This window comes from Acomys minous, assembly GCF_964271855.1.
Source record: "Acomys minous genome assembly, chromosome: 3".
NCBI lineage: Eukaryota > Metazoa > Chordata > Mammalia > Rodentia > Muridae > Acomys > Acomys minous.
Window position 1 is genome coordinate 43,386,304 of NC_140485.1, and position 16,993 is coordinate 43,403,296.

A 16,993-nucleotide genomic window follows, 5' to 3' on the forward strand; every position below is an offset into this window, starting at 1 on the left:
CATCATCAAGACAGTGATGTGTGCCTCCCGGGCCAATGACAAACTTTTCCTTCTCTCTCTTTGCAGTGGAAACTTCAGTGTCATCCAAGGGAGAATTGACAGCAACAGCGGCAGCTGCCGCCACCGCCATTTTGTTTCTGAGGAAATCAAGTCCAGAGCCATTGTCTGCAGCCCTCACTGCTAAGGGCACTGATGGCGGCCGCACCAGCTTAGCTAAGAGCAGTTTGACCCCTGCTCTAGCTAAAAATGTCACCAACAAGGTAGCATCAGGCCCAAAGGTGACAGCAGGGACAGTCCACACAGCCTTTCCATTCACACCAACCTACATGCTTGCCCGGACGGCACACAGCATGAGCACACACACAGCCATGCAAGGGACCACAGGCTCTGCGTCAGGCCTGTTGTCCACAACACACCTCCCCAAGAGACCACAAGCCATGCACACTGGCCTCCCCAATCCCACCAGGCCAGACACACCCCGAGCATCCACGCCCCGCCCACTGACAATCACAGCTGCGCTGACGTCCATGACAGCATCAGTAAAGGCCACGAGACTGCCATCTCTGCAGACAGGAAACACAGATGCTGCTTTTCCGGCTGTGTCTACTGCAATGGTCACAACTGGCAGAATGGCATCCAACTTGGACTGTCAGCTGTCCCACAGGTTCCTTGTGAAGACAGGTGAGAGGCCACCGTCTTATTGGACTGAGGACAATGGAGCAATCCTGACCTCAGAGACGGGTTAGAATGAGTCCCGTTAGATCAGTGCTTGTCAATCAGGAGTGCTCTCACCCCACCCCACCCCCACCTCCCAAAGGGCATTCGGCCATATCTGGAGACGGTGGTTGACACACTTTGGGAAGGGAGTGTCACTTGGAATCTGTAGGCACCTGAGATTACGTTTAACATTCTGCAATGCTCAGTCTGTGCCGTAGGGACTGTCTGCAGCTGGAGATAACACTCAGTTGGTAAAGTGCTTAACATGAGGACCTGAGTTAACCTCCTAGAACCCATGTTTTTTTTAAAGGCTAGGTATGAAATTTTATAATCCCAGAGCTAGAGGAAAGCAGAAACAGGCAGATCTCTGGGGCTCACTGGTCAGTCTAGCCTCTCTTTCTCTCTCTCTCTCTCTCTCTCTCTCTCTCTCTCTCTCTCTCTCTCTCTCTCTCTCTCTTCATCACAGATAGATGAGCTGCATTGAGAGACCCTGTCTCAAAAATCAAGGTGGGTAGGTACCTGAGGAATAACCTGGAGTTGTCCTCTGGCCTCCACATACAAGGACATACATACACATACAACTGAGTAATACATGCACCTGTAGTCAGGTGTGAGTGTGTGCAATTAGAATGTGAAGGTTGAGAAGCCTTGACTCTCATCAAGTGTCAGAGAAAGGAGTGCTAGATGACACGGATTCTAGTCCTAGGGTCGGTTCTGACATCAGAAGTGCCCGGGGAAAACCACAATTACTCCAGCAGGACAGGGAATGCCAGAACACAGTGTGTTTTGTCTGTGAACTACATCAGGCATGTCTCGCATGAATAAACGATGCGATTCATTTCACACAAAATCTTGGGAAGTGCTGCACCATCCAGAGAGGCTTTCCTAATCAGCAAATACCAAGTGGCCAGCTAAACCACACAGGTGGGGAGCTAGAATTTCTTTTAGTGTCAGGTAATTTCCTTGGAGCAGGTGATACTGGAGCCAAGAGCAAAGTGGGGTTGCTTTCCTCTCTGCCTTGCTCCCTGGTTGCAGCAAGCAAGTCTAGAATACTTAGGGTGCTTCTAATAGTGCCGTAGTGTTTTCTATAAAAAGCATTAGACAAATTATTTGAAAGAGCACGCCAGTGCTCGCATCCCGCCTTCCTCCTCACTCCACAAAGAATGAGAGGAAATTATATCTTGAGACATAGCTTAGTCTAAAATGGGAAATTGTGAAACTAGGCATAGCAGAAAAATATAGTATCTCTTTCTGTTTCTCGAAATTATGCCATCTGGGCTTTTATCCCCCCTCTCTCCTCTCCAGAGCCACACCTTCTCCCAGCCACCCTCCAAGCAGCACTGCCTCTCTTCTTTGCTCCTCTGGCACTAGCCTCAACTGACCAGTCAATTCTTCCTACCTTCACTCCTGAGCATCCTTTCTCTGCATCCGGCCTCCCACTACCACTTCCCTAGCACCTCCTGTCATCGTCACTTACCTGAATTTCTGCAACCCTATACACGTTTCTTTCTATCGTCAGAGCTCTGACTTCTTCAACCGATTTACCAGCCTCTAGTCAAGGGAATCTTCGAGAATGTATTCCTTTGCTTTAATTCTCTTATTTTCCTTCTCCCTTAGAACCTAGCTAAACATGTACACCTACAAGATTCACCTTCCCTCTGCCTGGCTCTGGGAGGTGGCAGGGGTGGGTGGTGAGGGGTGGCGGTCTTTTCCCCTCGCCTAGCTGACTGCTGTTACCTCCCTGATCCCAGCCTTCTCCAGAAGCCCTGGCATAACTCTAATAGTGACTATTCAATTCTGCCACAGACGCTGTTTGCATCCTCACCTGTGAGGTGGACCTATCCTTTCTAGATTCAGGGTCGATTACAGCTGTAGAATCCAGCTCAGGGCCTGTCTCTAAGTACATTGTCAGTGGGTGCTGTTAGAGCAATGTGGTTGCATGTTGACCCACTGGGGGAACAGGCGTAGAGGTTGGTCCTCAAGGTCAGAGGCAGCATGGGTGAGGAATGAGGTGCCATCAGCACACCAGCTCTTTGGCATTAGGACCTCATAAATGGCCCGGGCCCTCATCAGGACCAGTAGTTGCATATCCCCAGCCTGCTCCCTGATTGGTGAGCCTTTGCTTAGTCAGCTGTGCTCTGGATTTGATGGGCGTAGGGGGCGGAGGGGCTGTTCACTCGTCACGTGGTTCACGCTTGACTCTGTTTACCGTGCTTCTGTTTCACCTCACAGTTTTCTTCCTAACCCAGAGGAGACTGCAGAGCAGCGAGTCCTTGAAGCCTGGTGTAACCAAAGGGCTCACGCAGGCGTTGCGGAAGGCTTTCCATCAGAGTGATGTCTCCGCTCACGTAAGCTCCGTGCTCCCTAAGCTGGCCAGGGCAGCTCACCCCATTCTTGCGTCCAGAGTAGAAGTAGGTGTTTTCCTCCTTTGTGGGATCCACACCCACATTTGCCGGAAATGGAATCTTTCATCATTTGGGCAGATAACTAACATCTTGTGGCCGGAGAGAAAGGTCACTTTAAGAAGAAAACTTGAGACTTATATTACTTATATTACTTCTGCACTTTTAGAAATTGTCTCACTGTTACATCATTTGAGAAACATCTAGAATTCTCTAGAAGCCATCCATTGTTGTTTTGTTTTTGTTTTCTCTTTATCTTCTGCACAATTATAAACAGTGATTTATATCTGGGCATGTAATAGGTATAATAAAGATAATGCATACTTATAGATAATTCCAGAACATGAGAGACTGAGACAGGAGGATTGACCAAAATTTGTGACTACCTTGGATCACAGATTCAGACTCTGTCTCAAAAAACCCAAATCCCAAACCACTACTACCACTAACAACAACGAAAGCCCAAATTACTCAGATCTGTAAAAGGAGTCCCACTTTGTTTGATGTGCCAGCGGCAGACAGGGAAGTAAACATTTTTCCTTCCAAGTACTTTAATGCCAAGTACTGCTTAATAACTGCTGGCTGGTTTCAATGGCACAGGCAAGTAATGGAGGCATTGTTCTACCATCTCTTGGGTTGATCCCAAATGTTAGAGCAGTAAGTGCAACTGGCAGTCAGTGGGCTCCCTTTTGTGCCACTTAAACATATCATCTGGCTTCCTCTCTTGATGATCCGGCTGACAGCTGCATTCAGCCTAGTGGTCCCACCCCACCCATCACAGAGAGGACCAGGGATAAGGTTTTGGCACATCTTCTATTGGTCATTGTCAATCTCTCTTTTACAATTCTAAAAAAGGAAATTGAGAGGAAGAAAGGAACAGGAGAGACAGGCACTCTACACTGGGTGGTCCCTGCACTGGGAGCATCGAACACCGTAACCCAGAGCGTGACCACGCAGCTACTCCCTTTCAGTTGCCTGGTCTGGTCTCCACTGAACTACAGGCATTTTTTTCCGATGACCTCTGTGGCTTTGGCCTTTTCTGCACATCACTGTGGACCGCCTCCGTGACAGTTATTATTCTTTAAAAAATAATGGCTGAACTTTGTAAACACTACACATTTCTTTCGATATTTTTGTATTAGCACAATACAATTAATTAATAAATCAGGATCATTTGCCCTGAGTAAAAAAAGGCAGTGGGAAAAATGAGAATCGTGGGTACAAATAGCCTACTAAGTTCTGCTTAGCTGATGAGGCCTGCACAAAGCTAGGAGGCTGAGCCTGGAATTCCTTTATTCAGATATTGGTTCTTTTTTTTTAAAGATATACAACGGTTATGAATGTGTTAAAAGCAAACAGTCTCTGAACCAAGGCTTGCCCTTTGAAGTAATTAGAAGGGCTGGAAAGTTCTCAGCTAGCTCACTGCTTAAGTTGTGCTTTGGGCCGTGTTCACGTGCCATCTTGAAGCTCCCTCGCTCGTCACTTTTAGAAAAGAACCAGATGGAGAACACACGTTGGAAGGACCAAACTGTACCCATCATGTGGCAGAGCCAGTTTTCTTGGCTTCTTTGAAAAATATTTGTGCCCTGGGGCCATGTGCATGTTAGGGAAATGGTTTCCCCCTAGCCTCTCTTCCCAGCCCTACACGACACACGCAGATGTAGGAGTCAGGGAAAGTAACCTCACAGCTTCACAGCATGAAGTGCATGGGGCACGTGTGGTGCTGCTGGTCACATCTGTTATCTGTGTAGTTGCAGCATCCATGAGGCTGGGGGGCCATGCAGTAGAGCTGTTGTCTACTGTGCACAAAGCTGTAGGTTCCACTTCTGGCAATACACACACACACACACACACACACACACACACACACATACACACACATACACACAGACACACACTCATGCATAGAGAGAAGTGAAGAAATTATGAAGCAGTATCTACCCTGCGTACGTACATTTGTATGTACATGTATATATGTATATATTTGTTTACATATATATCTACAGAATATGTATTCCTAGATAAAAATGATTGAAAGAAAATACACCTAGTTGTGGTAATACCTGAGGCAGTTGTCATTCTTCTCTTTGTTTTCTAAAACTCTGATTCTATGATAAACATCACACTCAATACATGAAAAAACAAAACCCACATTTTAAAACTCTAAACATACAACAGCTACAAAGCAAAGTGCAGCAAGAATAAGTTCTAAGCTTCAAAGTCTTTCCAGCGGGACAGAGAGTGCTCAGACCCTCAGTGTCCCTTAAGACTCACAGGGGAGAGAAATCATCTGATTCATCCCTACCTTGGCTTTGAACCAGTGTCTAAGCCAAGGATGGAGCCAAGCCTGAAGGCCTCCTCTCTGCTTCAAGGCAGACGACTCCACCTTAGTTACTTTGAGGTCCATCCCCAAAAGGAGCCCCACCTCATTTATCATCTCTGCCTTTTACCTCCCAGGAATGGTGAGGTGTAACTTTTTCTCTAACCAGCGTTCTGTGCCTGAGACACCCCTTATGCCTGCTGTCCCTTCTCTGACTTTTTGGTGATAGTGCTCATTGGATCAAACTCAAAACACCTAAGGAATCTAAAACCAGACTCAGCTTTATCTCGTGTGGCTTTGGTGTGAGTTTTACCCTCGGTTATTGTGGTACGTTGAAACTCACGCATGTACCTTATGGGGTCGTTAGGGTATTTGTCCATCGAGAACATCCTCATCTACAGTTTCACTAAGTAACAGCCGAGGCTCTGAGAACGCAAAGAAGAACTTAAAGTGCTGTGGGACCGATGAACAACGGGTCCTGGGGGCCCTGTTTGTTTTGTAGGTGGACATCCTGGAATACTCTCAGAACGTCACAGTTGGCTACTACGCGACCAAAGGGAGGCTGGTGTACCTGCCCGTGGTGGTGATGGACCTGCTGGGTGTGTATGGCGTCAGCAACGTCACGGCCGACCTGAAGCAGCACACTCCCAACTTACAGTCTGTGGCGGTGCTCGCCTCCCCGTGGAAGCCCCAGCCTGCAGGTGCCTTCCAGCTGAAGACAGGCAAGTCACCTAAAGGAAAAGGTCCCATCATTTCAGGACCACACAAGCAGATTGGTGTTGGAAGGTCCCACTTCTGGCTCCTTGTCACTCCTTACACCTTCAAACGTCCCTGCTCATCAGGTGTCAAAGTCCCCTGCCTAAACTTTGTAATCCTGACTTTCTTAGATACATTCCACCATAGAGGCTTTTCTTCTCAATCTATACGCTTACTGCATCACAGCACAGAAAACTGTCCCCCCCCCCTCCCTTCTTATCAATGGCTACTGCTGTGAGCACCAGCAAAACCTATAGACTGGAGGTAACAGGTTTTGGTTGTTGTTGAAAGTGGTCTCTCAACAAAGGCTTTGACATCTTTCTCTCAATGTCCCTTGTGATTGCCAATTTGCAAAGTCTGTAGACCACAGGTGTGGAGAAACCACTGCGGTGGAAACCATCAGCTTAGTGATAGAGGACAGTTGATGGTCCCGTCCACAGAAGTAGATGGCATCTGTTTGTCATCTTTGAGCAGATGTCTGCAAAGTCTCATGGGATAAAGTCATGGAGTCCTTTGTGTTGGACAGAACCTTGGGTTCAATCATGGTTTTAATTATTCTCTGCTCTAAATCATCTTAAGAGACACTTTCACACTATAATTAAAGCTTGCCCGGCCTTTCTGTTTATTGCCTAATTTCTGTAATCTAAAAACTATGCTGATTTCTATCACGGCTGCTACTACATTTGAGGAGCTAACACAGAGCATTGGCAAGTGCTGATCTGTGGTTTTCCTTCTAGTGTTGCAGTTTGTGAGCCAGTCAGACAACATACAGTCTTGCAAGTTTGCCCAGACGATGGAGCAGAGGCTGCAGAAGGCATTCCAGGATGCAGAGAAGAAGGTGCTCAACAGCAGGAGCAACCTGACAGTTCAGGTAGGGAGCAGGGGCTTCGGGCTCAGTAGACAGACAGCCATAGTGCCTATATTGGCCAGAAGTGATGTGAGTGGTCACATCTAAACTCTGCCACATGCAAATGTAAGTTTGTCCTTTGGGCAGGTGATCTAGACAGTCACGGTGTTGGTGAGGGTGGCTGAGATCTGGCTATGCCAGCTAGGAGTCCATGGCACTATGAACCTGCCACAGTTCAGGCATTAAATTTGTTTTTTTTTTTTAATGTATAATGTTTCCTCTGGCCTTTCTAATGAGTGTATCATTAAAGAATTGAACCTGAATATACTTTATAAGATGAATCAATTGTGTGGGGGGGGGAGCACATGCTACGGTGCAAACATGGAGTTCAGGGGCCAGAGAATGAGTTCTTTCCTTGTAACATGTGGGTCCCAGGGATCAAACTCAGGTTGCCATGCTTGGTGGCAGGTGCCTTTAGCTCCTGAGGCATCTTGAGGCCTGTGAGTTGATCTCAAATTACTAACTCTGTTGTGATTTTCTGTGATTGACTGTTGTATGATTTTCATTGGGATGTTTCCAAATTTCAACACAAATGATCGTCACACGCAAACAAAACAAAAACACCCACAGAACACACCCACCTCTTTTATACTGTGGGCTCACTCTCTGCCAGCAACCGTGCTTAGTGTTCTGCAAACCTTTTCCAGTGCAATGATCAAGACATCCTCTGAGATACCCTCCCCATTCTGTCCAAGTGAGAGCTGAGAGGGTCACGGCACTCGCAGAAGGTCACATGGTTGGAAGAGAACAGAGTAAAGACATGAGCACAAACTCTGTCTTCTTATCCACCAAGATGTGGTAGCACCGATACAGTGTGCAAAGGGCATCTCGGAGCCCTCAGCAAATGTACAAAAGCATTTCCAGGAAAAGCCAACTCCTGATGCACCACATATCTGGATTCCTGGATAACAGTGTGAACACCACCAAAAGCCTGTCTCAGACCTGTGTGTGCGAGCACATGCACACAATTATGTAGATAACATATCAGTAAGGATAGACACTTCTTAATATTCATGCAGCCCCCACTTCTCTAATTAATGCTACTGTTCGGTGTCTGTTTTGACTCTTGAGCTAAAGCCTTTGCAATTAAACCCAGGGCTTTTGAATTTGACATTTAGCGTAAGTGAATTAGCAGCAAAGCCAACACGATGTAGAAAGCACACAATCTAATTAGAGTGAACAGCTTTCCTTTTCTAGACTCAGGCTAAGTGGATCGGGGAGGATAGCATTATGACTTGGTGGAGAGGGCCTCACCACAACCCGGCTCTTAGGAATCTAAGATCTAAAAATGTGCCACAGATGTATGAGTTATGTAGGCAGTGTGACACAGCTCTTGGGGGAAATCTTTTTCTTCAGGGTTGGATCCGTGGTCTTAGCAGGTATATGAACCTAGGTGGTCCTTGGCAGCAGAATACACTTTAAGAGCTTTCCTGCTGTTTATCAGAGGCTGGGACATCAGACACCAAGATAAATAAGTTGCCCTTTGCCTTCAGCCTGTCTGTTTAAAGCTGGTTATGGGTCCTCAGATGAGATATAACTGACAAAGCTTCCTTGGAAAAGACTTAGTGCAGGCGACTTGACCATTGCATCCAACTAGATTTGAGATGATCTCTGACACGTTGGAAGCCTTTGAAATTAACTGAATGAATTACTTAATTAATCCCATTTCACATTTGGCCTTGGCCATTATGAAGTATCAGAACCAGGCTCATCTCTCGACTTAACACCCCTTTCTTGGTCCCTGTATCATTCACTCATGCTTTCCTGGGGTCATGATAATATGACTTCCAAATTGATGTTGTTGTAACATCATTTTCCATTTTATTATATTAAATATAATTTGTATGGTACTTTGAATACTTTGTAGAATAAAAAGATGTAAATATCAGAGTCATTGGGAAAGTGACTTTAAAAAAGAGATGGCAACAGCTGTGTTCGTTGCTTGGGAGACCTTAAGCTATAAAGATCTCAATAGTCACCAATGAGAGAGGTAAACTGAATTTTATCTCTACCAAAATCCCATTCTGGATGAGTAAAGACAGGAGGATTGCTGTAGGTGCCAGGGCAGTCTAGCTTGCATGGCAAGTTCAAGACCAGCCAGGGCACATAGTCCTGTCTCAGAAAACAGAGAAGTGGGGGACAGGGCCTAGAGAGATGAACATTTGAGAATGTTTCCTGCTCTTGCAGAAGACCTAAGTTCAGTTCTGAGTACCCCCATGAGGCAGCTCACAGCCACCTGTAACTCCAGCTCCAGGGGTTCTGACACGCTGTTCTGGTCTCCATGAGCACCCAATACACTGGAGTACGTACACACACACACACACACACACACACACACACACACACACACACACACCAAGAAAGATTTTTTTAAACTCTCAGTGATGTTTTCAGAGACAGAAATAGAGAAATCTATCCTGGAGTTCAAGTAGAGCCTTGAATAGCAAAAGCAATCTTGACAAAGAACCAATTTTGTGTCACACTTTCATGTTTCCAAAGCTTATTTTAAAAGATGATATTAACCAAAACAGTGTGGTCTCAGTTTTATGACAGACATAGAGACCAATGGTCTAGAGAGGCCAGAAAACAACAACAACAAACTCTTATATAGGGTCAAGTGAGTTTTATCAAGGCTGATCTATGAGGAAAAAAATAATATTTTTAATGGTGGACACCCACATTACAAAAGAAGGAAGCTGGAGCTGTACCTAATACCATCAACCAAAATCATCTCAAAGTAGATCAAAGACCTACATGTAAGAACTAAAGCTAAAGGGCTTAGAGCATAAAGGAGATTCCACAGGCCTGGGTGTGGTGCACATCACCAGAAAGCCACACAGCCAAGGGAAGTGTACCAATTGGCCACCCTCGAAACAAGAACTCCGCCCATCAAAAGGCACTAATAACAGAGTGAAAGAGACTGCAGATTTATGGATCATGTATCTGATAAGTGATTAGTATCTAGAACCAGAACTTAAAGACATAGAAAGAATCCTTGCCGTGCATCCACTAAAAGACCACGAATGGAAAGGAAGGCCAGGACAGTTGTTGTTGTTGTTGTTGTTGCCTAGTACGCATAGTGCCGTGGGTGGTTGATCTGTGTCACCACAGGAGAGATGGAGAGGGAGAGAGAGAGAGAGGGAGAGAGAGAGAGAGAGAGAGAGAGAGAGAGAGAGAGAGACAGAGAGAGAGAGAGAGAGAGAGACAGAGACAGAGACAGAGACAGAGACACAGAGAGACAGAGACAGAGACAGAGACAGACAGAGACAGAGAGACAGAAAGAGAGACAGAGAGAGAGAATGCAGAGGCTCTGACCCAACACTTAATCACGAGAGACACCATTTCACATTTATCAGGATGTTCATTCTCAAAAGCAAAGCCCTAGGAAAGAGTAAGAATCCTGAGAGTTTATTATTTTTGTGTACAGCTAGAGGGATGTGTGATGCGTCGCCACTGCGGGAAAACAGCTCCATGTCCATCTACATGTCAAAAAGAATTGATACACTAAAATAGGTATTTGTACCATTATTGTTCACAACGGCCAAAAGCCAAAAGCAAGCCAAGTGTCTATAAAAATTGATGCGTGAAAGACAAATGTGGTCTATCCGTATGTGGGGCGTTGCTAAACCTTCCAATGGGGAGGCCATTCTGGTATCTACTGCAGCGCGGGTGGCACGGAGGTCATTGTGCTACGTGAAGAAAACCAGTCACAGAAGGAAAAACACGGCATGGCTTTTTGTCTGCCAGGAACCTAGAGTTGTGGAGTAATCAGTTATCTTAGTTACAAGAACAACCTAGGATAAGAGGTTGGAGAAATCAGGGTTTGCTTAATGGGTACAGAGCTACAGTCGGCATGTTCTAAAGATGAATGTTGCTGGTGGTTGGCAAAAAATGTCAGTCTACTTAATGCCACTGAACTATATGCTTAAAAGTGGTCCACCTCCCCTTGATGGGAAGGCCTGGTGGCACTCAGAGAAAGAATAAGCAGGCTACCAAGATGAGACATGATAGCCTATGACCCATATAGTGAGGGAGGAGGTCCTCCTCGGTCTTAGACCTAGGGGAATAAAATAGGGTGAAAGTGGGAGGGAGGGAGGAATGGGAGGATACAAGTGATGGGATAACAATTGAGTTCTAATCTGAATAAATTAATAACATTAAAATTTTAAAAATACAAATATGTATAAAAAATTTTAAAGTGTTTAAAATATTAAATTTTATGACCTATTTACATACACACATATATATGCCTACATACATATTTATATATTACTTGCTTTATGGTCTCCTTGAAGGTCCAGGGAGATTCAGTGCTATTGAAAGATGACTAAGTATTCAGAAAATATTCACAATAGAGGTAAAGGTTAAAAAGTTTTATTAAGGTTTATTTTTATTATTTAGTTGTAGGGTCTCCCCCCCTCCCCCGTGGTGTGTGTGTGTGTGTGTGTGTGTGTGTGTGTGTGTGTGTGTGTGTACGCGCATGCGCGTGTGCCCTAGGAGGCCAGAAGAAGGCTCTGGATCCCTGAAGCTAGAGTTACAGGTATTTGTGAGTCAACTGATCTGGATGCTGTGGACCAAACTCGGGGTCTCTGAAAGAGCAGCAAGTGGCTTTAGTTCTTAGGAACTGAGCCATCTCTCTAGTCCCCAGTGAACTCTTTTGAATCGTTAGAAAGAGCTTTTCTTCTGTGCCCCTGGGCACAAGGTCTTAATACCTGTGGCTGAAACACATTCCAGAAATACTTTCTGGGAGGAGAATAAGAGCTGAGCAGAAATGTTGACTGGGTTATCCTTAATCAAGGGATTAGCTCTTGGCTAGAGGATTGATTGAGAGACAACTGCTTCGTGTGGGGAAAGTAGACAGCAAAGTGGAGAAGCTCTTCTGAGCAGCTGTCTTTAAAGTCAACACTAAGCAAAGCTGCAGAGATGATGCCTGAGTGAAAATGTCCCAACAAGCCAGTTGGGAAAGACAGAACTCAAAGGGATCTCGTGAGTTCCATAAAGGCACTGAATGTGCCTCAGCTGAACTTGTGGGCGGAGACAGTGCAGTTCCCAGGCTGTACCTGAGCCCTGATGCCCACAGGGAGGGCGACCTGGCACCAAAGCTCTGACCTTCCTTCTTCTCTCCCATGCCCACTCAGCCTCTTTCAGCTAACACCAGTGGGCAAAGAAACCATTGTGCAGTCCTTGAGGACTAAGCCTGCAGGATGCCCTTCCTGACGTACAGGACAGTGGCAAGGAGATCTGGAGAGAAAGGGCAGACACACTGCACATAAGCCAACAAAAGCATCTTGCCAAGCCCAGTGATTTTTCTCCTGCTCATGTTTTTCAAATGTTGGAGATATTTTTATCTGTACATTGACCTAGAAAACCTCATTTCTAGCCCCAGCAACTAAAAAGAAAGAAAGGAAGAAAGAAAGGAAGAGAAATAAGCCTAAGTATGAGAAGAAATTCATGCTAATCTATAGAACTTTTCCTCATAATGCATACCAAATTAATGGTCCACAAACAAAAGCAACTGCTCTATAAGGGTTTCATTTTGTATTTCTGAATTCACATTCTGTGCCTATTCAGCCACCATGCTCATAGCACCAGGCGCACGTTCCTTTCGATATGAAAGGTCTGTGAACATTTGACAGTCAGGCCCTCCTTTAATATCCATACGATCTGCTTTATATTTCCAGATGTTTAATGAGTCGCTTCGAGTCAGTTGATCCCCTAGAAAAGACACACGTGTGGTTAAGAGCCAGAAATCAAGACTACTTGGGTTCAAATCCTGAGTCTGTCACGAAGAAGCTATATTACCCTGGGCAAATGAACCCTTGTAACTCTGGGCCCTGGTTTCCTCCTTCGTGGAAGGCAGTCCTAAATGGACACTTCTCCCAGGGTTAGCTCAAGATGGAGATGATGTGCCCATAGCCCAGTTCCTGGCATGCTCCTGCAGTCTGTAAAGAATGACTTGCTGTTCTTTTTTCCTCCTTGCTGTCTCCCCACTGCCCTTCCATTGCACCCCCACGACTTCTCACAGACCCTCACCTTATCTGGCATGTCTCCTTCCCCTTTGCTCCTGTGTCATTCAGATTGTGAGCACGTCCAACGCCTCCCAAGCCGTCACACTGGTGTATGCTGTGGGCAATCAGAGCTCGTTCCTCAACGGCACCGTGGCCAGCAGCCTCCTTAGCCAGCTCTCAGCTGAGCTGGTGGGATTCTACCTCACTTACCCTCCACTCACCATCGCTGAACGTGAGTACATGCGCCTCAGCCTCACGCAGAAGGGCCCTGTGGTTTCCCCTGGGGAATCTTTCTCCACAAAACAGAAGCTCTGTTGTGCTATGCTGCATGCTTTGTGTATTCTCTTCAGCAACTTAAAAATACTTAAAAATGAGAGTTGACTTGACAAGAAGTTCATTGCACATTGCACACTGCAAGGAATGTGTGCTTGATGCTTACAATAAGGCTACCGGGTGGGAGTAACACTAAAAGAGAATCTTGAAGGCCCCCCTTCCCCAAATTTTCACAGGGTATCCACTCTCCTGCAGGTTGCATTGGGACGTGGACGCGTGGTCTGAGCAATGCCTGCCAGGGCATCAGTCCTTTGGGGTAGCCCAGGTTGCCATGGTTTTCTCCCTGCCTCCCCCACATGTTCCCAGACCTTCAGGTCCAGCTAGCTACAGACTGCACGATGCAAACTTTGCGATCTGTGTCGTGACTTCACTTGAAGTCCCCATAGTCCGAGGCCTTGGCTCTCTCTAGTGTTTGTTATGTAATCCTCATTAGTGCGCAGTCAACATAGACTTTGAGGACAGTGCAGCCCTGTTTTGTCACTAGACACTTGCTGGTAGCTAAAGGAAGTGATGGTCTGTACTCTAAATTTAATCATTGCATTTCACAATGTCTTTGGCAAAGGTTTCCTTTAAAAATATACCTATTAGCAAAATGTTTCATAATTTCTTTCTGTAGTTGTTTTGATACTATAAATAAATGAGATTGTGGTGTGTGTGTGTGTGTGTGTGTGTGTGTGTGTGTGTGTGTGTGTGTAAAAAGGTGTACTTGTCACTTAGCAGCCCTTTGAGAAGTTTTTGGAATATATGTTTACTGGAAAGATCTTATAAATTTTCAGGCAGCAAGGATGACTCTGGACTTTCTAAAAAGATTACGTCAGCTGGGCAGTGGTGGTGCATGCCTCCAATCCCAGTAGTCAGGAGGCAGAGGCAGGTGGATCTCTGGTGAGGCTGAGGCCAGCCTGGACTACAGAATGAGTTTCAGAACAGCCAAGGCTACACAGAAAACCTGTCTCAACCCCGACCCCCATCCCTACCCCCAAAAGAAAAAAGTTATAGAAGATAGCAGAATGCCACAGGGCAGCAGGTGCAGGAGTTACTTTCTTTTACCAGCTTGATAGTCTGATCATAATGTCAATTAAGTTGAACCGAGTGGTAGGGGTTGGGAGAGTGGCTCAGTTGGTGAAGTGTTTGCTATGTAAGCCTGGGTTAAGAATCTGGGTTTGATCTCAGTACCCACATTTTTTAAAAAGTATGATGAGGTGTCACAACTGTAAGATAAGACCTGTGCACAAGAGGATCTACGCCCTGCACAGCCAGGCTGGTCAAACCAACAAACTCAAGGGTCAGTGAGGAATCTTGTCTCAGAAAATAAGGTGGAGAGCACTTGAGGAAGACACTTACCATCATCTTCTGGCTCACACATACACGTGCACACATACACACATACACACAGACACACACACACACACACACACACACACACACACACACACACAGGACTTAGTGAGCACTGACTATGTTAGGCACTGTGCAGAGTCCTTTAACGTGTGTGACTTCTCACAGTCATTGTGCTGCTAAGGCAATGCTAACTTCCACTCCCAGCTCTGGAATACCCCCATGTAAACCGTTATCATTGAAAAGGTCCCTTTTAGAGGTAACCATTCCTTCTGACCTCCGTGGTGCCGGATAAGCTAATCTGTACAGAGGAAGCCCCAGCTGAAGCAGGCTGCAAATGTGGATGTTGACAGTAAAGTTGTTCCACTTAAGAAGGCTCAGAGGGACAGCTTCAGAAAGACACACTCTTGAACATAAGCTCCTTGTACGGGTTGTCCCTTCATGAGTCGCTTTTCTGCACAATGAGACAGTTTGACCTGTGTGCCACAATGTTCCCGGAAATGGCAGTGCAGGACCTAGCTGCCTGCCAGCTTGTCAGCTCTTTGTTTCCCTTGATAGTATTCACTCATAAAACCTATCAAAGAAATTTGATGTGTTCCTTAATTTATTTTAGCCCTGGAATATCCTAACCTCGATACATCAGAGACTACCAGAGACTACTGGGTCATCACAGGTAACCTCTTTTTTTTTTTTTTATCCCCTCTCGTACCATCAGGTTGGTTGTGTCATTTGGTAACAGGATCAGTACCTTTGGCCCCGCCTTATAAGTCAAGGGCTCCTTCTATAGCACTGGAAGGGAACGAGGAAGCTAAGAAAGGGCCCTGAAGATAATTACTGATAAATAATTCAAAACTGTTACCCCAATGGTCCCATCCTCAGCCGTTCACACACAATGGCACTGGTGGGTGACGTCTGGGGCACGCCTGTGTTAGTGGCTATGTGAACAGAAGTAGACCTTTCTGTACTGCCCTGCAACACCCAAATCAAAGCCAAAAGTAGGGTACATGTTCACTGCTCCTTCTCGGGCAGGGCACCTGAGCCGCCGCACACCAGTCCCCGTGCACCCTGATAATGAGGTCGAGTGGGCGCTGCAGAGCAAGAGTGGTCTGGTGGCATTTTCTTCTTTTCTCTTGACATTTTGCAGCTGAACATTATGAAACAGCAAAAAGCATTGTGTTTATGTTTTTCCAAAGCCACTCGGTGGCTCTAAAACGAGAGAAACAACATTGTTGAAGCAAGTGGAGAGGACAGATGTTCGTAGGAGGAAAAGTGGCCAGCTTAACCATCTGACTGAAACTGACAACTGAAACTTACCTTCTCCGTGTTCTGGGACTCTGAGACCAAGGCGCCAATGGGTTTGCGGCTTCCTCCCATCTCCTTGGCTTGAAGTTGGTCACTGTCCCCACCTGTTCGTCCCTCTGAGTCTGTGTCCTGATTTTCTTTTCCTATAAGGACACCAGACACATTGTATTAGGGCTCATGCTCATGACCTGATTTTCAATCTCATTATTCCTTTAAAGACGATCTTTCCAAATACTGTCCCCCTGTGAATCTGGGAGAACATAGCGCCGCCTACTGTGAGGAGGCAGGGAGAGCCTTCGAGACACGGATATGTGTTTGAGTGAGCAGCCACTCCGAGCCCAGTTCCCTCATGCATCATTCTCTCACTGCTCATCGCAGCGTCTTCAGTTAACTACTGACAGAACAAACTAAAGAAGTACATTTTTAGCCGATTAGAAACCACCCTACCAGGACACAGGCCTGAGAGTGACAGTGCTCACCAAGCAACACATAAGCCCACGGGTTACAGAACGGTACACAATCATGTGCCCTCCGCAAGCAATGGTGCCTTTCCCTCCACGGGGATTCCCTTCTCTCTGAATTTTACAGTTTATGTTTGGTAATCACAATCCATCCTTACACACAGGCTGCCCTTGACAGCCACTGATGACACACACACCCTCACCTCCCCATACCTTGCTGCGCCTTCATTTTAGTGCCGTAAGTGAAAGCCACACGTTCAGTCTTGCTTCTGGGAGCCCTTGGGTCTTAGCCCCTCTTCACATTCACTTATGTAACCTCTTTCCTCATTGTCGTTGGTGATACTGTCTCTCTGGTGGTGGCATCAACCACTTAGCACTTGTAAGGAATCGGAGTCGTGTTTTGGCAGGACCCTTTTGCCTTCCAGAGGAGCCATGACCCCTTTCAAACTCCT

General features: G+C 46.1%; 1 protein-coding gene across 6 annotated transcripts in view; it reads left to right on the forward strand.

The window, feature by feature from the left end:
* KIAA1549L (KIAA1549 like) overlaps positions 1-16,993 on the forward strand; it is a 254,077-nt gene that overhangs the window by 146,146 nt on the left and 90,938 nt on the right. For all 6 annotated transcript variants that reach the window (XM_084774625.1, XM_084774630.1, XM_084774629.1 and 3 more), the window contains 6 exons: positions 67-681; positions 2,950-3,065; positions 5,942-6,161; positions 6,933-7,066; positions 13,180-13,342; positions 15,392-15,451. In XM_084774625.1, coding sequence (XP_084630751.1) covers positions 67-681; positions 2,950-3,065; positions 5,942-6,161; positions 6,933-7,066; positions 13,180-13,342; positions 15,392-15,451 — 1,308 coding nt within the window. The remainder of the gene's footprint in view (positions 1-66; positions 682-2,949; positions 3,066-5,941; positions 6,162-6,932; positions 7,067-13,179; positions 13,343-15,391; positions 15,452-16,993) is intronic.